Here is a 24,805-nt window from a genome sequence, read left to right as displayed (position 1 = left end):
ACTCTCTGGTCACAACGGCTACAACGACAGATGGTTCCCCTCAAAATACGTGGGCGCCGGTGTCTCCCGGCCCGAAGTCGGTAGCCCGCCAAGGCCGATCTCTATTCAGGCGCTTCAGCCGGAGTGAAAACCGGGTCTCTCGACAGGAGGATCAGCTAACTGACTTCAATTCCCCAATGGGGACGACAGAAGCTTCTCCGCACGACAGGCCACGCTCACGGGGTGACCTGGTTGGCCAAGACTGGCATCCCGATAGCCGGCCCGGACTCCTCCCCCGCACATCACCCCGGTCCATCCCCGCCTCCGCATTAGCACGCTTGGGCCTCTGTCTCCAGGATGGTTGACGGCAAATATGGCCGGCCGGCCAAATATACCCGAGGCGCTGTACTTGTTTGGCGAGATGTCGCAGCGTTGACGGGAGCTGGCCTGGTTTAGGTGTAGCGGTCGGTGCAATGGCTGCAAATGGCCGCGTGTGCTTAGATGGTCGCGTGGATAGTCCTGATGGTTGCTGCGCTGGAAGACACCCCGGTGCTCCCAAGCTTTCGGGACGTATGTCTCTGTTGATCTAGGCCAAGGTTTGTGCCGGCTTACTTAAAAGCTTGGGGTGCGCCTCAAATCTTCTTCCAACCTCTTGATGATGCTTCGTCCCTCTTCCTAGTTGTAAGGGCAGACTATACCTCACCCATCTTTCGAGCGAGATTTCTACACGGTCCAGTCCATGATGGGCAACAAAGACGATGTCAACGAGGCGCCTGAGGTGGTGGAAGACGCAGCCGAAACGAAGCAGCAGACCAACTACGCCTTGGTCGACCGAGAAGTTGCCCAATATGCCAGCGAGGGCATCGTCGACATCGACGAAGCGACCAACAAGAGATTGAAGAGAATGATTGACAAGAGGGTCTTGGCTGTGATGATCTTCACGTACTTCATGCAGTCTTTGGACAAGGGCACGATGTCGTTTGCGTCCATCATGGGCATCATTGACGACACGAACTTAAAGGGGCAAGAGGTATGTGAATGACCTGTTTGTGACCAGGGCTCTGCTAATGGATCTCAGTACGCCTGGTTGACGACGATCATCTACATTGTCATCCTCTGTGTGGAATACCCAGTATGTGTGAGAACAAAGTTCATTGACGAACTGAAAGCTAATCAGAGTTAGGAAAACTACATTATTCAAAAGATTCCGATTGCGAAGTGGCTTGCTTTCAACATCATCATGTGGGGAGTAACTCTCAGTCTGCACGCAGCCTGTCACAATTTCGTCGGTCTTGTAATTGTCCGTGGCTTTTTGGGCGCGTTTGAGGCCGTCTGCCAGCCCAGCTTCGTGCTGTTGACGTCCATGTGGTATAAGCGTGAAGAGCAGGCCACCACCGCAATCCTTTGGTAAGCACGCATGCATCATATCGGGCTTTCCAGTACATTAATACAAGAACAGGTACATGATGAACGGTCTTCAGCAAATCATCGGTGGACTTCTAGCTTTCGCCTTCTCCTTCATCTCACACTCGTCGCCGATCAAGTCATGGCAAGCGCTCTTCATGAGTTATGGCATTATCACTGTGTTCTGGGGCCTCTTCGTCCTGTGGTGGATGCCTGACTCGCCCATGAAGGCGCACTGCTTCAGCGAGGAGGACAAGAAGCTTATGGTAGAGCGGGTTCGTTCCAACCGGACCGGTCTTCAGAACCGCAAATACCGCAAAGAGCAGGTCTGGGAGGCTTTCAAGGATCCTCAAGGTCAGTCAATATGCGACATCTCACCTATCATCAATTAACACTTCTCGTAGTCTACGGATTCGCTTTGATTCAGCTTCTCACCACTCTTCCATCTGGCGGATTGGGTGCGTTTGCCAACATCATCATCAAGGTAAACCACATCCAACCGACACCTCTTGCTGTGGTCTCTAATCGTTCATCAGAGCTTCGGCTACACGACCTGGCAGACTCAGCTTCTCCAGAGCGTAACGGGCATCCTGCAGATCATCACCATGGTAACAGCCGCTTGGATCGACAGACGCTACAAGCAGACAATCCTCGCCATGATGGCCGCCGTTGCCCCCACCATCGCTGGCACCGTCGTCCTCCTCACGGTCCCGTTCGAACCCAGCAAGAAGGTTGGTCTGTTGTTTGCCTACTACATCATGATCTCCTTCTGGGCCTGCAGCGGCCTCGCTCTTTCGCTCGTTACACGTAACGTCGCCGGCCAAACCAAGAAGGGCGTCGTCATTTGCAGCAACTTCGTTTTCTGGGCTGCTGGCAACTCCATTGGGCCTCAAGTCTTCCGCTCTCAAGATGCGCCTCGATACTTTCTGGCGCTGGCTATTATCATTGGCTGCTTTTCTCTGCTAGAAGTTACGCTGTTTGCTCTGCGCACGTACTACATATGGCAGAATAAGTCACGCGAGGCCAAGATCGCGCGAGGAGAAGCTGTTGCGGATGCTGCCCATGCGCATGCCTTCGAGGATATCACTGACAAGGTACGGTGCTATCTATATTTCTTGTGGTGGTGATACAATGCTAATTCGGCCTAGGAAAATGTCAACTTCAGATATAATTACTAGAGAGAGTCTTTGCCAGTCTGGCTGGATGAGCGCAGCGCTTGTCTGCAAGGAGCGCGCCTGGGAGGATGCCAGGTCACTAGGAAATATTGCGTATGAGCCCGGTGGGATATGTAAATATTGCAGCGTGGAGTGGATATGAGATATTGATACCCAATGAGCACCTGCGTACATGCATGACCGAGGATCTCGAATCGAGCCACAGTGAGCAGACCAGTCTCGCCCACTGCTACGCCTCTACTTATGACCTAACATCGCTTAACACCATCACATGATAATGATGGCAACAGTATGACCTTCAGAGTGGACCCTGAAGCCGTTGACCGCAACGTTGCAATTTGCCAGACCCAGGTTTCCCCTCACGAGCCCCGGACTACATTTCTAGTACCCCAGACCCCACGAAATCCACTTCCCTAACGTGTGGAGTTTGTGATTTAACCGCCTTGTTCGCGTTAAGAGAGGGGCATATGCGAGGATCTCGCACCCAAGCCATTAGCGACGGTGGAGGAACCATGCTGGACTAATCGTTTCTGGTGGATGACGCGTGTTGCATGTTTGCTCACAGTGCTCAGCTGGCCGCCAGCCTCCAAATTTGGTATCCCAGTAAGCACATCCCCGCTAGTACGAGCAAAAGATGCCATGGGCTCGACACGATGGATTGTGTGGGGGGGCGTCGGCACCGAACTCCCCAGCCAGTCGGGGTTGACACCCGGTGATTACCGGCCGCACATCGGTTGTTGGTGCGGAGAAGAGGCCGATGGAGGGGTTCACTCCGACTAAAGGCACAGATATCGTGAACTGTTAGGCGTCGATAGTATACATTCTCAAGTTTTGTGACTGCAATCTTTCCAGGAAAAGTCGCTATTCGAATCTCAGGGATACTCTGCTCTGCGGCCACTCACTATGTGCGGACATGGGACTTCCTGTGACCACCAGCCTGCCCTCTCAACAGGATCATACCCTTTGAGGGCACCAGCTCCAGTAGGCAAGAGAGTGAATAAGCTTTACAGAGACCGAACGGCCAACTTTTACTCTCCGGGACAATGGGAGAAGGTCAATCTACTTTCGTACGAACCCATTGGCAATCTCGACTCTGGCCTATCCAACTGACAAGATTACGTAGAATGCTGCATCTAGCAGTATGCTCTGAGCCGCCAAACCTCCAACTCTCGGTTTGGGACAGCCCTGGCACAAGCCGGCCGTCGTTCTCAGAAGCCACAGCTCAGACGAACGAGTTCCGCAAGACCCAAATTGGGGAATCATTCGGCCCTTCATGGTCGACCCACTGGTTTCGTGTTGAGATCACGATCCCCGAAGAGATGCGCCAGATGGAGCACCTCGAGCTGCACTGGGACTGCAGCAACGAGGCCACCGTCTGGACGGCGCAGGGCGAGCCCCTTCAGGGCCTGACTGGCCTTGGCGAACGCATCGAGTGGATCATCCCGGAGGCGTTCAAAGACGGCGAGATGCACACCATATTCATTGAGATGGCATGCAACGGCATGTTTGGAAACGCGGCCGGCGATCCCATCTTCAAGAACAATGCCAACGGCGACGCGATTCAGCCGCCCGACGCGAACAAGTACTTTGTCCTCGCTAAGGCGGAGATCGTCGCCGTGGACGTGCAGGCGCGGAAGCTGCACACGGATATCGAGATAATTCACCAGGCTGCGCAGGAGTTTCCCGAGGACTCGTGGGAGCAGCGTGAGGCTTTGAACATTGCGACAAGAATTATCAACACTTTCAAAGCCGGTGATCGAGAGTCGATTTTGAAGAGTCGGAAGATTGCTGAAGAGTACCTCGGTCCTGACACCAATTCGGACAAGGTGTTTTCTGTACGCAGCGAAAAGGTGCCTGATGTCTTTGCTGTTGGGCATTGTCATATTGATACCTGCTGGTTGTGGCCGTGGGAAGAGACGAAGCGCAAAGTCGTCCGGTCGTGGTCTAACCAGTGCGATTTGATGGATCGGTACCCTGAACTGAAGTTTGCTTGCTCTCAAGCTCAGCAAGTGAGTCATTTGGTCCTTGACCTCCGAGAATCGCTGCTGATGCCAGAGATGTAGTTCAAATGGCTGAAGGAGGGCTATCCGTATGCCTGGGAACGAGTGAAAGCCAAAGTCAAGGAGGGCCAATTCTTACCCATCGGAGGTTGCTGGATTGAACATGATACGAACATGCCGAGCGGCGAATCGCTTGTTCGACAATTCCTCTACGGCCAAAGGTTCTTTGAGAGCAACTTCGGGTTCCGGTCAACCACTTGCTGGCTGCCCGACACATTCGGCCAGTCGAGTCAGATTCCTCAACTCTGTCGGCAAGCAGGAATGAACAGGTTTCTAACGCAGAAGATTTGCTTCAACAACATGAATGAGTTTCCTCACACTTCCTTCAACTGGTAAGAGGCGCTTTACTTTCAGGTATTCCATGGGGTCTTTGCTAATCTAAGTAATACAGGGTTGCTCTTGATGGAAGTCAAGTCATTTGCCACATGCCGCCCGCAAAGACTTATTGTGCTGACGCAACATTCGACAACATCAAAAAGAGTATGACGCAGCATAGAACACTAGATCAGGATCACACTTCTCTCCTTGCAGTTAGTACCCTATCGATTCTAAAGTTGTACATTATTCGTTGATCGCCGATTGACATTCTTCCAGTTTGGGAAAGGCGATGGCGGTGGCGGCCCTACCTGGCAGCAGATTGAGAGACTCCGGAGACTGAGAGGCCTCGCCGACACCACGGGGCTTCTCCCCCGAGTTCATCTCGGCGGCACACCTGATGACTTCTTCGACAAGCTGGAAGAAAAGGCCCACACGCTTCCAACTTGGCATGGGGAGTTGTACTTTGAGCTTCATCGTGGCACTTACACGACCCAAGCCGCTACGAAGAACAATAACAGACGAGCTGAATTCCTCCTTAGGGATCTCGAGTTTCTTGCCACGATTACCTCCATCCATGATCCCTTGTACAAGTATCCTAAGAAGGAACTCGATGAGATGTGGGAAGGCGTTCTACTCTGCCAATTCCACGACTGTCTTCCTGGAACTGCGATTGGGATGTGCTATGACGACTCGGAAAAGGTATGCCCTACAGCCCCAGGCATACGAAATTGAACTGACACACGTCAAGATCTACTCAAACGTTTTCCAAATTCGGAACACCCTTCTCAAAGATATATACAGCACTCTGAGTGTATTCGAGGGACCCGAGCCAAGGTTTGCTGATGACGAGCAACTCGCTCTCAACACCCTGGCGTGGCCCCGCAAAGAGGTACTTTTCGCTAGCAACGGGTCGGTTGTCATCGCCGAAGGTAATGGGACCTTCCTCTCTATTCAAGATACCCCAACAGCCACAGCCAAGAAGTTAGTGACCGTGGAGGAAATTTCCGAAGGCGTCTTCAAAATGCAGAACTCCCGCTTCTCGGTGACCGTCGAGCGAGGGTGTATCACCTCCTTGTACGATTACAGCACCAAGCGCCAGGTTCTCGCAGGAAAGGCGAACCAGTTCGTCATTTTCGATGATAAACCCATCTACTGGCAAGCCTGGGACGTGGAGGTTTTCCATCTCGAAACCCGGGAAGAGTTACACGGGTCCACCACTTCGATTCTTGAAGACGGCCCTCTGAAGGTCAGCGTTGTCACGGAGACGAAGATCAGCGACGTCAGCTCTATCAAGACCACCATCAGCCTCAGTGCTCCTTTCGATGAGCCTTTTGATGAGGAAGCCAGCCCGTCGTATGTGGAGTGCACTGCGGAAGTTGACTGGCATGAGACGATGAAGTTCCTGAAGGTCGAGTTCCCGGTGGATGTTCGGCACCATGAGGCATCGTATGACACCCAGTACGGTGTCATCCGGCGGCCAACTCACTATAACACCTCGTAAGTATCCGTTACCTTGAATCCCTTCTTTGCGGTTAGCTGACACTCTGGGACTCAGCTGGGACATGGCCAAGTTTGAGGTGTGCAGCCACAAGTACGCGGATCTCTCGGAATACGGCTACGGCGTCTCGATCCTCAACGACAGCAAGTACGGTTTCTCTACAGTCGGCAACACTATGCGGCTTTCACTTCTGCGTTCCGCTAAGGCCCCCGATGACCAAGCCGACATGGGCAAGCACACCATCCGATGGGCCATCCTGCCTCACCAAGGCCCTCTTGGACCGGATACGGTCAGAGCCGCGTTCAACTTCAACAATCCCTTGAAGCTGATGTGGATGTCCGCGGACTCGCCGTTGAGGGAGTTTCCAATCGTCTTGGATGGTGACAAGAACCTTGTCCTCGACACTATCAAGCGTGGAGAAGATGATGAAGACGTCAGCAACGGCGAATTGCCGGTGCGGTCGGGTAAGAGCGTCATTGTTCGAATCTATGAGAGCCTTGGTGGGCGCGGACGAGCGACGGTGCAGGCGAGGTGGAAGTTGCAGAGTGTGCACAAGACGAATCTCCTAGAGGACGACGAAGCAGATGTTCCTTTGGTTGATGGCAAGTTTGAGGTTGACCTTGGTCCCTTCCAGTTGCAGACATTCAGATTGGATCTGGCCGGATAGGAGGGTAGAGAGGGTTCGAAGCGCGGGAATGGGCTTTTTATTTTCCTCTTAGAAACAAGTAGATCGATTGACTTTGAAGTTCGCAGCGACAGTGAAGGAATGCTCCCGTCGAAAAGTGCGCCAAATTCAGTGATGAATTATGCTGCCCTCGCAGGTGCTCTATGTAAAGCAATCTAATTACCTGCGCGACACATCTGTCGCTATCTCGGCGCCCTTTGCCGTATTTGCGTCTTCGTCGGTGTTGGTGCGCTCGTTGGCATTGGTGTGTTCAACGGTGTCAGTGTATTCGTCTGAATAGGAACCTTCATTGATATTGCCAGCAATAGTTCCGTTTCGTCTTCCTCTCCTCTCGAGAAAAGCAATCAACAAGATAACCGGCACGGTCAGCGCCCCCGTCACCAAGCTGGCAATGTACCCCTTTTGGTAGTTTGGCGCGTCGGTCACGGGATAAAAGATGAGAGGCCACCACGTCTAAGCCCAGTCAGTGAATGGAACGAAACATCACTTCACCTTGAGGCGAACGTACCACAAATGCAAAATCGAAAGAGTTCATGAAGCCTGTCGTGATTGCTCGGAGTTGCAAATCGTGGGCCGTGAGATCGGCCATCCATGAGTACCAGAGCGCTTGCGGCGCGTACGTCGTGCCCATCAGGTAGAAGGCGAAAAAGTAGCCGGCGTCTGGCGGGTCTGAGATCAGGATGGCGCTACTGACGATGAAAGTGAAGCCTATGCACAGGGACGCCTGCCAGCGAGAGCGAAGCTTGTCGGATACTGCGCAGTAGATAAACGTTGCGATAATGCCTGTTGCGTAGGTTGCTGTCGGGTATTTGTTCTGTTGGATGACGCTGTAGCCGCGAGAAGCCATCCAGAGGGGCATCACATTGTTTTGTATTGCTTGGACACTGAGCGAGTAGACTGTTCTCGCTTATTAGCATCAACTCAGGGGCCGGCTATGTTAAGAGGAGGCGTACGCATGAACACAGTTGGGAGCAGCCAGAATTGCCAGCTGAGAAGAACACGACGAAAGATGCTCAAATCCCATTCTTTGGTCTTGGTCCGGCCGAGGCGGGTAACTGCGAGGTCCCTCTCTTCGGGAGATAGGAACCTGGCGGAGCGGTGCTCTGGCAGATCGGGAATCGCGAACCAGCCTGCCCTCACGTCAGTCTTCCGCTTGTCTGTCGCTATGGAGGAGGGGTCACTCACCAAATACGGCGAAGGGGATTGTAACACATGAAACCACCACGAAAATGAGGCGCCATGGAGCGATCGGGCCGTTGGAGAGAGAAGCCAAAAGACCGGCCTGGATCCAGCCTCCCGCCATGTTGCCGAGGTTGCCAAATGCGCAGAAGACGGCTGCGCGGGTAGCAAGCTCGGATTGCTTATACCACGATCCGTAGATGAAATGCGCACCCACACTAAGATGTTATGTGAGCATATGCAGAGTGTATTTCACGAGCGTCAAAGGCGGACTTACTATGCAATGGCAGAAAAGGCGCCTTCAAACCCATTGAGAATGAAGACTTGATAGACGTGGGTCGCACGGAAGGTGACCAGTGTGAGCACGCTCCAAACGGTGTTTGCGGCGACAAACACATATCGCGGTTTGACGATGGTCAAGATTGAGGTGGAGGGGATCTGGAACACAGCGTACGTGACGAGATAGATCGTGTGCATGTAGTTGAAGTCCTGAGACGGAGTCAGGGCCAGCCGATGTTTGATGTTTCATAAGAGACAACTCACTTTCCCTTGGAAGTTCAGATCTTCCTTCATGCCGCTGATGTATGCGGTGCTGTAGCTGGCGCGGTTGATGCCGAACAGAAACCACACCACGGAGAAGTAGATGAGCACGGTGAAGTCGAGCTTGATGAGCAGCGAGCGCTCGACCGACGGCGGGCCCCAAAGGGCCGTCTTGATTCTGGACGCCATGTCTGGACGTCGTGGGGGTGGTGATGATGAGGATGAGGAGGCGGCGGGAAGCAGAGGCGACGCCTCTGAGACTGTGATATCTGCCATTCTGGTTTTGTACTGCGCTTGCGCACCACCCTTGCCTGCAGTGCAAGGTTCCACAGGCGCGCGATGTCGTCTTGAAGGGTTGCAGATTTCGCCATCGACTCGGAGACGATCAATGGGTGCAGTACCGCGGCCGGCGGGCGGGAATCGGGATTTAGGTCGGCTAAGCACTAAAACACGCTGCGGAGTCGTTGCGACAGCTCACCTAAGCAACTGGAATCGTGCCGCTTACCCCGAATTGCGCGAGCTTATGGCGGCGCGGGGTTTGGCCACATTCGGTAGGTAGCACGACATGAGGCCCTTTGTTGGCGTAGATAAAGAAAATCTGACCAGTCGTTTGTTTGTTTGCGAGACTCGGGCTTCTCTGTTCTTATCAGTGATTGAGGAATTGCTCATGAGTTGAGTGCTTCTAAGAGGGGTCCCTATCCATGAAGCCAATGAGTACGCAACTGAGTCCCTCGTGGATCTTTTCTTTCTGTAAAAGCAGGAAGCTATTGATAACTCTGTGTCTCTCCGAAGCTTTTCTTCTCAGGCTCATGAAATGAATACAATTTGCTGATCAGTATATTTTCGTTCCCACTAAGTCCAATTCCTTCCAAGAAATACCTTACGCACATTTTGTTGCTCATCATACATGATTTTTATCAACATTAGGCACAACAGTGTCATTTCCACGACACAAAACCTCTCCCTTTCCCTTTTCCGTATCACAGTGAATCCATGCTCGTCGTTGATGAAGCCAGTCCGTGAACTGGAGCGGCTCGCCCCAGTCCCGACTCCAATCCCCCGCAAAGAATTCCACCTGCTCCAGAGACTGCCCGTCGCGGTCTCGCAAGAAATGCGCCAGCTCTCGCGCGGTCGTAGAGTTGAGCAAAGGCTGTGCAAACTTCTCGATGGTCTCTCCCCGGCCGCCCCAGTCAAAGTCGTTCTTCTGCCGCCGATATTCGCTCGCCATCTCAAAGTAGATTGTCAGGTTTGAAAGGGTGTCTGGAATGCTCTTCATAAGAGTCGCCATATCGTCCAAGGGCCAACTTGTGTTGTGGCGGTTCAAATCTATGGTGAGAGCTTTCAGACGTGGTGCAAGGCGTCCGATGTCTTGCAAGGCGTCCGATGTCTTGCAAGATTGGCATTGGTAGGAGAGAACGAGGGCGGTAGAGAGTTTCTGCGCTCCTCCATTCCAGCCCGGCGAGACTGCTTCCGTGGTGCTCGAGGATCAGTCTCAACATTTCTTCAGAATATTGAGGCTCGATCCAGGTGAACTGGTTGGGTGAGCCAGCCGGTAAGGCCAGGATGAAGTCGAGCATATCCGGTCCTTCGACAGACAAGGATCGTAAGCTTGGTAATTTGGGAGCGAGGAGCTTCGCGACCAAGTCGGTAGAGCTATCCCGGCATGAATCGCACCTAATTGACAGGCTCTGAAGCTGAGAAAAGTCCATGGCTTCGAGCCACAGCTCCAGATTCGTCTTTGCCCTCTGGTCTCGCGGAAGGAGACGCCACTTTAGGAACTTGTAGGCATTCCCCGACGTGATCCAATGTAGCGTGTGATCCCATCCGTCAAGTGAGATGTAGTTCAAATCAGAGTCGCCAAAGTTGTAGCCATCGAGGGAGAGGTCCTGTATTGCTGATGCGTACTTCGTGCCGCCTGCTGGGTCCAAGGGCAAACTCCATCGCTCCGGAAAACCGACACAGCCTATAAGCGCAAATCGCAAGTCAAGGGTCGTGATTTCTGGGCAGGTCTCGAGGAGTGAATGAATCTGCTGTATGCTTCTTGATCTGCGGTCGGATACCCAGTGGCCGTCCGATTCCGGGATCGTGGCGTGGATTTCTGAGGGACATGTTGATGCGAAGAAGCCGGATGTGAGTGGGAGCGCATGCCGCAAGTTTTTCAGATTCATGATGTGAAGTTGGAATCTGCGCCATACGAAGCCTTACAATTCTCCAATTCGAAGTACCTTTGTTATGAAGACGATGTGGCCACGTGATACTTTGCTGTGCCACACCATAGCGTTGCTGTTGCCTGGCGGCTTAGTATCCAGATGAAACACAGCTCAGTACGAAGAACAGATGGTGAAATTAGTGTGGCGTTGTCATTCCATGATTTATGTTGTGACTTTGACCTAATCCTCCAATCCCAAACGCCTTCGCCCATGCAAACGAGGTGCCTCCCATATGTCCTTGTCAAGGAGATGGGTGATATGCGGCCCAGCCTTTTGACTAATTCCTCCACAGTTGACCTACCTTACGCATAGTATGGTTTCCTCCCACAAACGCTAAATCTGCAAAAACAAGTGAGTAGATGCCCTGGTTATTGACACAACGTTCCATCACCAAGGATTATCAACTTACACTTCCCAATACGCATGAACCGATCGATTCAGCAACTCCTCTCTCACCTCCTCGCAAAAGTCTTTCGTATCTTGCTCCGTCCAGCCCAGCACGCGCGTAAAGACGGCCAGCGTAGACGCCTCGAGGCCCGCCAAGCTCCCCGCCTGAACCCACCAGCCTGCCTCTCGCAGCTTCTTCTTCGCGGGCCACGGGCTGACGGGCCAGATCCTCTTGTGCTCGACGACGGCCTCGAAGCCTGCTTCCTCGAGCAGCTGTTTAAAGCGTGTCGGCACGTCGATTGAGCTTCCGATCTTGTTGCAGCCTTCGACTAGTAACGAGGACCACCTGGCGATGGCACTGGTCTCGGGCATGGAGTCGTCTGGGCACAGGATCGGCCACGCGTTGTCCTGGAGCTCGATGTAGCCGCCAGGCTCGAGGTGACTGCAACAGTTAGATTGGCTTCTCGGTGTGTTCGGGGCGGGTGTGTAGCCACTCGAATGCCTGCGCCAGCATCTTCTCCCAGCTTTTGAAGCATGAGTTCATGTGCCGCACGAAGATGAAGTCGAAGGGGATCGTCCATCTCCAATCCTTGTCTACGTCGTCGATCTCAAACATGCAGTTCGGGGGCACACTGCCATGTCAGCCTCGGGCGGGTCAGTGGGCTGGAGGGACATACTAGTCAGGCTGGATGGGACTGAGGTCGACCCCGGTGACCTTGATCACATTAGCATCCTATCGGAAACATGGTTCAGAAGTCATCAAACCATGGTCTCGGGATGAAGATCCGCTGCGACACGTTAGATGCGACCCAGCATGGCTAAGCTCGGAATGCTTACCATATTCCATAGCCCAAATACCCGTACCGGTGCCAATATCGAGGACTCGCTTTGCGTTGTCCTGCATCGGGCTCATGCAGAGTTTGTCGTCCCACGTTAATAACCACAGCTGATGCTGTAAGTCTATGGTGAAGTGAGTGGGAATAGCTTCATGGTCTCCAACGGGTGGCATTACATAATCGATCTTGCTCCAGCTATTTATTGACTGGTTAGAGGCAATTCACCAATGGTTGAAGGTAGGTTGAAGGGAGACATACGACATCGTTGGGCAGGATGTATTCTTCGGGTGTCATGGTTTGGTCAGCTGTCTCGGCCATGTCATGCGTCGTACTCACTTCCTTCACTGAGTTTGTGATACGTGCGGCCGTTTTCTTTGCAGTATTCACGGATGCTGGGTCGCACGGAGATTAAAGACGGAGGCAGCGCCTCATCCAAGGACTGGAACGAGTCTAAGCTAACCCGCAAACAGATGAGGGAATGAGAGGACTGGACGCACCTCGGCATCGATGGAGATGCGATCAAAGTCGCCATCGTCGTCACGGTGGCTATCCTGCACGTGCAGCCCGTCAGCAAAGCCATGTACCCAGCGCACTGCCGCCCGCCGAGCGCCGACCGGAGCGGGAGATGGGCGGGCTTTCGGCGCGCAAAGGAGGGGCACATTGGACTGAATGAGTAAGGCGGAAGAGAGGGCGAAGGAATCAAAGGCAGGTCAACTCACGTCGTCCCCGTTTCTCGAATCAGACATGTTACCGGCGGCCTGGGTTTGCAAATCGCAAGTTCGTCCGGCCGCAAGGGGAGATGGACCGAGAAAAAGCGAATCGGCGGCACCAGCAGCACGGGTCACACGAACGAAAGCGTGTGAAATGGAGGGGGGAGGGGGGAGGGAGAGAGGGGACGAGGATTTTAGGGGTGCCTCCGAAACCGTGCTTCTTGGCCCAGACCTCCCTCAGGCTCCTCCTCTCTCTCTTCTCCTGGGCCCCTCTTCCGATCACCTCCACATCTGATGGTGCGCGTTGGTTCTGCGACGGCCGAACGTGAGGATGTGATTGGTGCTGTGCCGCATGCATGGTCTCACCTGTGGCACCGTCGTGGGCGCGATTTCCTGGTCGCTGGGATGGGATGAAGAAGTGCTGTCAGCGTCGGTTACAGAAGCTAACGGCGGATGTGATTGGGGGCTTTTCGACGCATGTGTTGCGCACGACCCTGGACCCTGCAATCATCCACAGCGTGGCCTGATGAGCAGTTCTATATTTATAGTACTTCTCTGAGGAAAGACGAAGACGAAAACAAGAAGAGATCATAGGGCCTAGTTTGTACTCTTATTTTTATGTTCTATTGATGTTCTCAGTATTATGTGACAGTAAGCTTCCGCGGTTACTCGCAATTGTAAGCCTTAGGTCTCAATTAAATTGCTTGAGTTGTATTGTCTTTTCGAGTCACATCTACGTAGACACTGCACAGTATTACCGCCTGAAATCATGATGCCCATGCCGTCTGGATCGCTGTCGGTTTGTTTCATTCTTAGAAATCTGAGGGTTTAACTAGAGCAGTGGAGGATATAGATGTCTGAGGTTCAATTAAATTCTGTGAGGAAACTTCTGTTCAAATGCAGCCAGGTGAATGTAAATGAATGAGTCTTGCTATCCGGGCGGATAACACCTATATTAGGTCTAATAGTTGATTTTATCTCAATTAACTTTTACTATTTTCGTCGATATTCCTATCCCTCTCTCTATCCTTATTATTATCGTCGTCGCTGCCGCCGTCGTTATTATTACTATTGCTATTATTGTCGTCTTCATTATCGTCGTCGTCGTTGTCGTCGTTGTTGTCGCATCTACACCCTCCCGGGTAGCAAGACTCTTTACTTAAGTGCTCTGTTGATGGAACAAAAATGAAAACAAAGATATAACAGCGTAAAGACACAAAAAGAACTCCTCGACGGGGAATTGAACCCCGGTCCCCGGCGTGACAAGCCGATATCCTCACCACTAGACTATCGAGGATTGAGATCTCTGAATTGAGATGCGTTGCTGGAGCCCAATCGTGACTCATTCAGCTGTGGCCCCGTTGTGAAGTGGATGTTGCTTGAATCGGTGGGTCTCGGATGGGGCCTGTACGAATTTGTCGCTGTAAAAATCTCCCATTTCTAACTGCCGGTTGTTGTTTGCTCGGGGAACTTTGGATTTGTTTGCGTCGTGGCCGGTGCTACGTGATTATGCCGGAAGCCGGTGTCCGAGATACTCTGGGCCGGCCGTCGGAAACGCGGAAGGCGGGGCTCCTGCAGAGCCGGACGAGGACGGAGCTGATGTCACCAGAAGCCGGGCAACGGACTTCGCTTCGGGTCGTTTGGGCCGTTTTGGGCCGTTTGATGTGGTTATTACATGTTTATTACTGACTAGAGCTTCCTGGAAGCTGAATTGCTTGAGAGTTTTGCTTGTCAGGCAGTGTCATTTAGCTATCCGGGCACACGCATATAATCCGTAGCCTGTTTCTATAGTAACTATAGTTTTACCTATTCTCGCTTTCGTTATTATTATTATCTATTATCGTCGTCTATCATTATTATTACTATCGTTATCATCGTTATTATCGTCGTCGTCGTCGTCGTTATCGTCGTTATTGTCGTCGTTATCGTTATTATCATCGTCGTTATCCTTATTACTACTTCCATCGTTCTCTCTTTAATCACGGATTATAGGGGACACTGCCCGGATAGCTAACGAACACTGTCCGACTTGCCAAACTCTTGCTTCAAGTTGCCGTTTCTCGGCAGTCTCTTGTTGCTGAATCCAGGGGAGAAGGAAACTTCCTTGTGCTAACTATGCGAGCATGTTCTGTCCACAAACAGCTTACTCCAGCACACCACATGTTCCCTCAATGCATTTGCTGACTCTCAGGCCACTGCTTGCCCGCGATCTAAGTTTGGTTACTAGCCGATTCTTGTCTATTGATGTGTTATCATGAGTAGACAGTGTTGGCGTTGGCATGGCAAGCGAGTAGAGTCTCGCGAGTCACTAGGGGCACGTCGAACTACCCGTCAACCCAGTCCATCATATCTCAAGTTGGCAAGCTTACATATTTGCAGCGTTATTGTCCGAGTGCAGATCACGTCATGTAGCTAGAGGCAAGAAAATGTTATAATACCGTTGGAAATGTAGCAAAAATGATGTTTACGAGACACGCACCTCAGACCGTACTGCTGAGGGTGTGAACGTAGTAAAGTACATCACTGTCTATGAAGAACAAGTATTTCTGTGCGTCTGTTTCATTGTTTTCCTGGTCGGTTGATAGATGGGATCAAGATTGCATACGGTAAGAAGCTAACGTTGCTTGCCACCAGCCCGATATCATCGTACTATGAACAGGGTGGTCAAACTTTCTTTTAGTCCCCAGATACGCAGTAGATGTTTTTCACCGTTGCATCTATTAAGGACAAGACCCTCTCATAGGCAAACACCAACCGTTGCTGCATATATGTCGGCCGACATGTAGCAACCGCATATTAAATATCGGTCTCCGCACGCTTCCACACAGAAGAAAGCAGAGAAGCAACACCAAAAGGGCCATCGCGATACGTAAATTTTCCTTCGTCTCAAAAAGTATGCATACAGCACTGAAAATAATTCGCATATTGGTTCCGCGGATGGCATACCCGATGTGGGACATGCTCAAGCAACAGAATGCTGCCTTATCCATACATATTCCTATCCTCAATTCTATCTACTTCCATACATGAGAGAGTGGATATCACCCTGAACGTTACCTTTCATCTGGACACCTCCAAACCCTGCGTGAACCATTTCAGCCCTGCATGAGGCGCCCGCAAACAAGGGTCTCATCCGCCGATCGAGATGATCAGACGCCGATACGACGACGGACGACCTCGTTACTCAAAAAGTTTCAAACCATAACCCAGCAGTCGTTCGTTACACAAGCACCAGGCATAAAACCGAGCCAATCCCGCTTCTCCTGACGTCTGCTGGAAGCTTCCCCCACCGGAGCAAACTCTCCGAGACATGGACGCACCCCGCGGCCCCGCAATGTACGGAGCGGGGCACCTCGGGTGCGGCATCATGAGCCTCAGCCTTCGGGCCCTCATCCTGTATGGAAAGTCACTGGACGAACGGCAGAAATGGCACCAAGGCCGAAATAACCGATCATGCGGTGAGTTCTTGGCGACGCCCGTCAGTCTCCTGGGACGGAAAATGACAGCCTGCCACCCCTTCTCAGGGGGCGCCGTTGTCGTCACGGTGTACTTACGGCCGACCACCGTTTTCCCCAAGCGAAGTTACGCTGTACTTTATCCGGTATGTCATCTCGCATAGAGGGACTTCACACTACGGCGGGCGTGCTTTAGTCCCAAGGGTCTCAGCCAGCCTAAGCGACGCCGTGTGCCGAGCCGTAGTATAGCCTCAACGGCGCGACGACGTCTCTCGCACGCCGTGAGAAGGTCAACTTCAGGATTGACGTTGAGCAACGCACCATCATCGCATCTCACCTGTGTCTACTGAAGGATTGACAAAGTCCCACTCGCCATGTTTCTCCGTACGCCGAGGGCTGATCCGACTCGCATGCCATCGCACGACAACTCCTGCTGTTGAGACGCACCTTGGCGATGCGCGTCTGTGATGGCCTACACCCCCATCGTCATCCCTGGAGACGACAACAACCACCCAAAATCCAGATTCGCAAGGATCAAACCAAGGTCATCGATCGGGAGACGCCTAATTCCATTCCCTGGCGGTCAATCATGCAGGCACTTTCATCATCGCACATTGGCGTCGCATGCCATCCCGTCGACGGCGCTTCTAGACCCCGAACATCACTTCCGGTCCCCCCAATCGAACCCCCGGTCCGCTCGGCGGGTTAGTGTTAGCGTTCCTCCCTTTTGGGATGGAATGTCCGTGATGCCAGCTGGAGATCACGGGGGTGTAAGGGGGAGAAAAGGGACGACATTCCGAGGCATCGTGAGATTGTGGTAGGCGTGAAGCGAGACGGCTGCTCGAGACCCTCGATGGCAGTTGCTGGACAAGGAACAAGAAGGTGGTAACGGCAAATGAGGGTCTCTCTCTCTGGAGGTCGGTATTGCTCTATCGAGGTGGATGATCAGGCGCGACTAGCGCGCTGTGTTGTTAAAGGCAGGACGACATGAAATTGCGTTGCATGAATATAATGGCACCCCCCGAGGGAAAAGAGGCATATGCCGCATAGTAAGAGGGGGGCCCTTCTCGACGAGACATGGTTTCTTTTCTGAAAAAGCCTCAAGATTTCGGCGTGCCTTCAGGCGTGCCGTGAACTCTGCCGTCATCAGCCATTCAGAGACTCTGAACAACACGAGAAATAACATTCCCTTTGACTAAGGCAACGAGGCCTTCGGGACACGGCAAACTCTGCTTTCAGATGGCAGAAGAGCATTGAGACGACGGGACAGGCACCCTCGACTGCCTCTCACGATGATTGGAAAAGAGTCGAGTCAGCTGAGGAAACAGAGTGTGGTCTAACCATTTAACTCACGGCTTCTTTCTGCCCTCGTGGCCTGTCACGTCCAGCCAAGACCTGAGTAATGGCACCATATCAAACGGAAGGAGCGACTGGCTCGAGACTCTTCGTATGGTTACACTGCGACTGGAAACAGGGAAAAAGAGAGTGTGCGTCGGTTGAACTGCCAACGGAACGCTGGCCATGGCCCCAACAAGACGACTCTGTTGGTTCCACTCAGCCTAATACTGAAGGAGCAGGCAACAGAGAGTGTGAATGAGAGAGGGGGAGAAACCCACGAGAGCCGCAGGGCAGAGAGTCTGCATCTGCACCCATAAACCTTCGCTCCTCGACACAATGAAATGCGGAGAACGGTTTGGGGGAGAGTACCCAATGGCCAGGAACCTGACAGCCTGCCCCCCAGATCCCAGCCTGGTTCGACGATGGTCTAGACTCGGTGAGGTGGCATTTCCAGCGGAACCATCAGCGATGACTCCTCACCCAGGGCAATACTGATTAGCACGGGTGTCCCCAGCGCGAAATGCCCACTGGGTCCTCCGAGCAGAAGCTTGGCTTTGGTGAACCAGCTGCTGCTCCTCCCCGAGGCTGCACCCCCCTCTCCCTGTAAGGATCCTGCGCCGGGCGAGCTGACGGCCTTTTGCTGAAATGAGGGCAGGATCGGCGATGTCAAAATGGAGCTCACGGCACGGCCCCAGAGTGCTGGAGAACGCCTCGGGGGTAAAACTGTGGGTAGGGAGGCGAGAGTCGAATCTTCGATGGCGAGAAAAAAAGGTCCTTCGCCGAAGAGGATCCCCGAGGGACGCGGCGCAGGCTGCGAACGAGGGGGAAAGGTGGCTCGGTATCCAGTTGGGTCCTGAGCCGAGTGGAATGAATGGTGCTGCCATCGACCCTAAGAAAAACCAGCTTTGCTCATCGACGATGAAGAATCGAGAGACACTCATCATCGGGACGCCTGACAGCCAGGCCCACAGAGCCGGTGCGGACAGACTAGACTGACGGACGCATCAAAACATGAGACGGTGAGCCGTTGGAAGAAAGATTATTGGGTGAAGATAGTACGGCAGCAGCGTGCACCGTTGGCCAATAGCGGGCACTAATATCGATGCCTAGCATCGGCGTCTATGATCGCGATCGCAAACTAACCGGATCCATGTCAGGTGCACGGTTGGGAAGCGCAGTGCGATGTACGCGATAGTTGCATGCGAATCGGGGAAGGGCACGATACCCTCCTCCAAGGGATGCAATGGAATCATGAGCTTAGCGCCGGCCGAGGGCTAGCAGAAAATAGACAAGCCGAGGAGAGGGAATTATGAACGCAAGGGTGGCCGAAGGAGCAGGCCGGAGATGGGATACGAAGAAAAACTTTTTGCCAATGGGATTGTGAAAAAAAGGGCCATTGATCGAGAGGACGAAGCAGAAGAAAATTGGAAACATTGGCATGTCATCGAGATCCGGAGTGTTGGGAACAAGGCACCAAGGGCTCATGGCACGCGCAAGCGAGCACAGGCGGCGGATGGGATAGGTACGGGATTACCACCAGCAGCGTTTCGATCGCGTTTCGTTTCGATGACAAGCATGAAAAGGGTTTTGCTTGCCGCGGACGATGGACCCGAGAAAGGAGTGTAGACTAAGGAAAACAGACGATGAAGAGATCGCGCTGAGACGCTGTTCGTGAGACTCACCGGACGGCGCTTGTCGGATTGTGCGATTGTCGATGTCGGCCGTCGATGCTGGTGTCGATTGTCGATGTGCAAAAGAAGAAACGCGGGCGGGGCCTGTCGGTTAGCCAGCTCCGGGGACGAGAATCTGCGTGCTGCCGCATTCCCGCGACGGCGCCGGAGGAGGCTTGTCTCGGTATTAGAGACCCTGCACAACGACACGACACGCCTACAGTCTCCCGAGTGCAGTTGTGCAGAGACAGACAGACCCTTGGCGTCTCTCGACATCGTGATGTCGCGAGACAGTATTGTGACTAACCCAAGGTCTTGGTAGAGAGGTTGTTGGGTATCAGCTCAGGGATGACTCAAATAACGCGTTGGAGAGTGGAGATGGGGAGAGCCTTGGCTTGCAGTAAGGTGATTCGTTGGTTGGGGCCATCTTCTTGCGGTCGTCTCCTCACGAAGACATCGCCAAACGGCCCTTTGAAGCATGCCACAACACTGAGATTCAGTCTGAGAAACAGCATGCCTTGGCAGCCGTCTATGCGTATCATCAACTGTTTGTGCACATGCGCGCCAGGGTCACCTGCTGCCGCGTCGACACCTTATGATACACGGCTGATGTTGCTCTTTTCGTCTTCCCGAGCGGCGCGCGCAATCAATGCATAGGCGAACATCACCACATCGTGGACAGTTACACGGCCTGTCGATGGCCGCTCGGGATGCCTGAACAGAGCAAATCATCCCCACAGTTACCTAGCTGCTGGGAGCGGATGTGCGACCGATGGGGGCTTGCAACGGGTAAGGCTTGATAATGCCGATCAAGTTGGTGTGATTGGCAGCCGTCTTTGTAAGAACTGATGGAATTGTTCGATGCGGGCAGCAGTCAACGATTACGGCAACGTGGGATGCCAATCACTATTGCCCATCCCACCCAATAGTCGCGTCCGTGGGTTGATGTGGCGATGTGAGAGCGTCGCGTCTCTGTATAATTCGCCCCCTCATCGGCGATGTAGTGTATTTACATCGACGATGCGAATGCGCTCGCAACGAACCGAAAGGCGTGCTGCTGTGTTGTCCGGCATCCGTCTAGAGACGCAGAACAACGCTCGAGGGCCAAGACAAGAGTCCGTCGGACCGGTGAAGAAGGTGTCTAGTTGTCCACCGGTCGTTACTGAAGGGAACAAGAAGCCTTGCCCTGGATCTCATTTTGGTCCCGAGGGAGGATGACGATAACGATATCAATGTTCGATGGTGAATCGCGATGGGAGAATTAGGGTGTTCGGTTAGCTGGCGGGATGGGATTCTTCGTCTGATCACGATGCCTCGGCGAAATGATCGATACCTGACAGGGAACTCGATGGGCAGCGTGAGTCTGCCCCTCCACCCCTCACTCACCCCCCATTCCCGCTCGACGACGGCTCTCGCAGTAGCGTCTTCTCCAGTCTACTCATACACACACTAAGGCGCGGCAGAGGCAGAGGCAGCCCAAGACCCCGTGGCCGCTTAGACAAAGAGGAAGAAAAGGCGAGACACTGACACGCCTTGACACACGGATTATCTGATAATTGTATAATTTTACCTTCCCGCAAGGGTCCTTCCTCTTCTTTACTAATGAGTCAAAATTACTGACGAGTCCGTCAGCCCGTGCCGAGCCCGAACGCTCGATCCGCCCTGATGATTGGCTGGGCTGTCTCAAGTCGCTGCCAATGTCAGTTCCTCTGCGCAAAACAGCTGGGCATGAGACGACACCCGAGGGGTCCAAGCCTTTGCCCTATGAGAGGGGGCGTGTGGGATCCCGAGGACACAGAGACACAGAGAGAGAGGTCTTGTGTCTACTGTAATCTAGTTGAGTTATTAGGACTGACGGGGAACGTGGAGGTCGCGGGGTTTATGCACGTAGCACAATGCCCGGTTGACCGAATGCGAGCAAGGAGGACGAGGAGGTTCGGGGCCGCAGCTCTGCACCACACGGAACGGCACCCTCGGCGCGGGCGGACTTGATGGGGCACACACAAAGACGGGCACCTCGCACTTGAACGGGTATCCGGGTGCGAGTATTGGGGGAGATGGGGGATAGGAGATAAGCCTCACGCTTTCAACCCCGACGGTGCCGTGTTCGCACCACACACGCGACATTCGCTCCATTTGAGGGGAAGCACGGAGTTGGGAGAATCATAACCCTGGGGAATTGGAACTTCAGTCTTGTGTATCCGTCGTTAATTCCGGCCGGGCGAAACCCTCGAACGCTGACAAAACAGCCTGCCTGCCGAGAAGGCGTGACTGTTTCGATGCAGCCTGGTGCTGTGTTAGCGAGCAAAACAGTAACACTGGCGTTCCGCCCGCACCGCATTCTGCAGCCTGCGCGTGGTTCCCGCTGCCGTGCTTATCATATCATGTCCACATCAGCAACTTTGCCACGGCAGGATCAGAAGGGGGCAGGCTGAGGTTTTGCGCTAGACGGCTGCTAGTGCTAACGATTATGTGTGAACGCGCAACGGGGGTGAGTGAGTGAGCGAGTTACAAGGGCCAAGGGCCGGGCATGGCTTGCTGCAGCCACAGCCACGGGCGCGTTTCTGATGGTGAGATTATCTGGAGAATAGACGAGGTTTGGTGCACTGCGCAAGGGTTGTTATCACTGTTTGATACGGATACACGTAAAAAGTCTGGAGGCGAAGGCGTTCGGCAGCGCGACAGGGCTTGCGTGGTCTTTTGGTTGTATCCTCTTCTGCATGGCATTTCACTTTGGGCAATTTTTCTGCCTGTCCCCCCGGACGGGATTGAGGAACCAAGCGGGTGTTTGATTAGACCACCACAGAGCCAGCCCCATGTCTCTCGTGAGTATCAGTTGATAACGGGACGGGCTAACGGGGGGAATCAATGGTCGACGTGAGGGGTTGGGAAGTAGCATCGATGCGTGATGTTCCCGTCTCGAACACGACGATGCCATGCGAGATGGCCGATGGAAACACCTGATGAACGATGCGGAGTTACGCTGTGCTGTCTGCTTCTAGTCTCTTGCGCATTCTTCCCGGTAACACGTCGCGCATAGTGCATAGCTTATAGCCTTTGCGTTGTGCACAAGAGCTAGAGGGGCACGAACGAGAGAATGCTCGGCGCCAGGAAAGGCTCCTCGGGCGAGGTTACGTGGTGGTGGTTGGCTGAGCTTCTTGGTCGTTTCTTGGGAGCGAGGCATGCACGTATCAGTCAAGAACGCGAAGACGCGAGGTGCCACCTCTTTACTCGCATAGACACATACGAGTACACACACACCGTCAACACTAAGTGGAATGCCCGCCGTTCCCCTCCCGCGCTAGTCTCTGCCCTATGGAAGTCACTCAAACTGACAAGACGGCTTGCATAATTCAATTGGATACATGTCGAAAAGAGAGTTGGGACGGTAGGAAACATCAGGCCCTTACGGGGGACACGCGACCACTCAGCGACGTCCGCCGCACACCACCACCCAGAAAACGTAGAGCTGAAGAAAACGGGATCCTGGGTTTGGACATCGACAAAGAGGTGGCGGGATCGACCAGGGTGGGTCGCGCGACGCAGCGCAAAGATCGAGAGTTTGCGGGAGTCATCAGAAGCCATACCGTATTCGGACAGTTTTCCATTGCTCTACCCCCGACGGCAGCTCCTAGTCGCCATGTGGTTGACTCCGTAACAGCCGGTAATCCCGCCTCTGCTCTCGCTCCTCGCCGTCGTCGCCGCCGAGGCCGGTTCGACTATGACGGCTAGTTGCATAGACGGTGGGTGAGGTGAGCTGAGGTGGTGAGCCACCGCTGCAGCCACCTTTTCGCCGTGGCCGGGTAAACTGCAAAACAGAGGCGAGCTTTTGAAGAGAAGGGTTTGGATCAGTGCTGCATTGACCAACCACGAGACACTGTGGCTTAAAGCTCTTGAGGGGGGGAACTGCCGTCTCAAGATTGTGTGGTGTATATGTTGATGGATAGTATAACCTAAGGTATAGGCGCACAGATGGATTCACCTGCAGTACCTGCCGAGATTAATAATTCGCCGGGAAAAGGCAAAAGCAGACGACCCTGAGTCGAGATGTTTACCTGCAAGAGGACAAGAGGGAAAGAAAGAGAAGACGGCGAGGGAAGGCCGAGGAAGGGTGCTAGAAGAGGGGTAATAGAGTTTCTGCCTCTAGCTGGTGCGCCATCGCGAGAAGGCCGCTTTGTTGACATGCGGAAAGAAGAGGGGTTTCGGGGAACTGATTGGAAATCGGAGAATGCCATGCGCGGCACATCTGGGATGGGAAACGAGAAAAAGTCACGATGCGAGAAAGAATCGAAATTCGCATCCCGTGGTCTTGTGGCGGATGGAGCGGGCTGGCAGGGGGCTTTGCTTCTGCCTTCCAATGGAATGACTTGTTCGTTGGATGTCACACAAAGTATGTTAGTTGTTTGTGTGTCTGCTGTCTCGAAGGCACTGCTGGGCGGAGGTTTGTGTCTGTTCAATCTATTGTCTGCCTGGACAACCATGGTGGTCTAGACGTTCACGCTGAGTTCTTGGCTTGATAGAGTTCCCATTTTTAGGGTTTTGGAAATTTCGAAGTTGATGGGTGCGCCGCCGCGCAGCGCCCTTCTTCCCGCGCCCCCGAACCCGAGTCGAGTCAAATCTCGGCGGAATCCTCCCAACGGCCGTGTCTCTGGGCGCGCCGCCGTTCCTTCATCACGATGGATCAGAAATTGCCATGCAGTCTCAGGCTGAGAACTCTCGCGGGCTGTCGCTGAACTCTCTGCATCGAAATGAAATGTTTCTCTTACTCCCTCACGCAGATTAATCCCTCTCAGCCCTGTGCCGCGCCTCCCCCAGCATTGGCAATGGCATGGCATGATATGAGGGGGGAAAATAGCTACAGAAACAAAACGACGAGGGGAGAAAATAGCTCTGAGGCAAACGCAGATTGATGAAGAGTTGGCCCATGCTTCTCTTCGTCTTCTTCTCCATCCCCATTGACACTTCACGCAGCTGCGGTCCTGCCCTATCTTTGGTGTTAGTCTCTGCTTCGATCATTGGGGGCCACGGCTCTCTCGTTGGCCCGTCGGTCCCCAGTTCGAATATACAAGAGACAGCACCGTCTGTACGCCAAACAAATTCCCCGACCCCGGGTCCCTCTCGCACGCGCAGCGACAGCGATGGTGCCGTCGGTTCGCCGAGAGGCAGACCCTCCCCTTCCCGGAAGGCCGGGATATGGAGTCGGTGGGAAGCTCTAGGACCCCGAATCGAACAGTCCTCTCTCATCCTTCAACATAGCCTTCGGGATGAGGGGGTGGTCTTGCTGATTGGGGAAAGGATGGCGGCAGTAAGGAATAGAGGCACAATGCGTGGCGCAACCCTTATTTCTTTCCGCTGCGGTTG

At 53.4% G+C, this 24,805-nt stretch overlaps 6 protein-coding genes across 6 annotated transcripts; 3 read left to right on the top strand and 3 right to left on the bottom strand.

Moving 5' to 3' along the window:
* Positions 1 to 721: 721 nt before the first annotated feature.
* On the top strand, positions 722 to 2,561 carry CGGC5_v005189 (putative transporter; the record flags this gene model as incomplete). The annotated part of the gene is made up of 7 exons (XM_032033061.1): positions 722 to 1,009; positions 1,058 to 1,111; positions 1,163 to 1,386; positions 1,439 to 1,737; positions 1,788 to 1,867; positions 1,920 to 2,477; positions 2,532 to 2,561. 7 exons carry the CDS (start codon positions 722 to 724, stop codon positions 2,559 to 2,561), a joined length of 1,533 nt encoding a protein of 510 aa, XP_031893403.1.
* Positions 2,562 to 3,461: 900 nt separating this feature from the next.
* Positions 3,462 to 7,101, top strand: ams1-1 (Alpha-mannosidase; the record flags this gene model as incomplete). The annotated part of the gene is made up of 7 exons (XM_032033050.1): positions 3,462 to 3,625; positions 3,682 to 4,567; positions 4,622 to 4,950; positions 5,010 to 5,148; positions 5,213 to 5,635; positions 5,685 to 6,433; positions 6,492 to 7,101. 7 exons carry the CDS (start codon positions 3,462 to 3,464, stop codon positions 7,099 to 7,101), a joined length of 3,300 nt encoding a protein of 1,099 aa, XP_031893402.1.
* Positions 7,102 to 7,278: 177 nt separating this feature from the next.
* On the bottom strand, positions 7,279 to 9,114 carry CGGC5_v005187 (Pantothenate transporter liz1; the record flags this gene model as incomplete). Its single annotated transcript, XM_066151411.1, has 6 exons — positions 7,279 to 7,572; positions 7,628 to 8,016; positions 8,073 to 8,249; positions 8,305 to 8,516; positions 8,576 to 8,787; positions 8,842 to 9,114. 6 exons carry the CDS (start codon positions 9,112 to 9,114, stop codon positions 7,279 to 7,281), a joined length of 1,557 nt encoding a protein of 518 aa, XP_066009191.1.
* Positions 9,115 to 10,341: 1,227 nt separating this feature from the next.
* On the bottom strand, positions 10,342 to 11,006 carry CGGC5_v005186 (uncharacterized protein; the record flags this gene model as incomplete). The annotated part of the gene is made up of 2 exons (XM_066151410.1): positions 10,342 to 10,423; positions 10,513 to 11,006. The coding sequence occupies 2 exons, from the start codon at positions 11,004 to 11,006 to the stop codon at positions 10,342 to 10,344; spliced, it is 576 nt and encodes a 191-aa protein (XP_066009192.1).
* Positions 11,007 to 11,350: 344 nt separating this feature from the next.
* Positions 11,351 to 13,017, bottom strand: tdiE-11 (putative methyltransferase tdiE; the record flags this gene model as incomplete). Its single annotated transcript, XM_032033039.2, has 11 exons — positions 11,351 to 11,387; positions 11,458 to 11,877; positions 11,930 to 12,067; positions 12,113 to 12,150; positions 12,201 to 12,223; positions 12,273 to 12,395; positions 12,448 to 12,466; positions 12,530 to 12,552; positions 12,608 to 12,710; positions 12,769 to 12,822; positions 12,991 to 13,017. The coding sequence occupies 11 exons, from the start codon at positions 13,015 to 13,017 to the stop codon at positions 11,351 to 11,353; spliced, it is 1,005 nt and encodes a 334-aa protein (XP_031893401.2).
* A 5,277-nt stretch (positions 13,018 to 18,294) lies between these two features.
* CGGC5_v005184 (uncharacterized protein) lies at positions 18,295 to 18,770 on the top strand (the record flags this gene model as incomplete). The annotated part of the gene is made up of 3 exons (XM_066151409.1): positions 18,295 to 18,377; positions 18,430 to 18,499; positions 18,546 to 18,770. 3 exons carry the CDS (start codon positions 18,295 to 18,297, stop codon positions 18,768 to 18,770), a joined length of 378 nt encoding a protein of 125 aa, XP_066009190.1.
* Positions 18,771 to 24,805: the final 6,035 nt, after the last annotated feature.

Source organism: Colletotrichum fructicola (genome assembly GCF_000319635.2).
Source record: "Colletotrichum fructicola Nara gc5 chromosome Unknown KSG_Nara_v1_contig03, whole genome shotgun sequence".
Lineage (NCBI taxonomy): Eukaryota > Fungi > Ascomycota > Sordariomycetes > Glomerellales > Glomerellaceae > Colletotrichum > Colletotrichum fructicola.
This window is presented reverse-complemented; position numbering and strand designations above follow the sequence as displayed.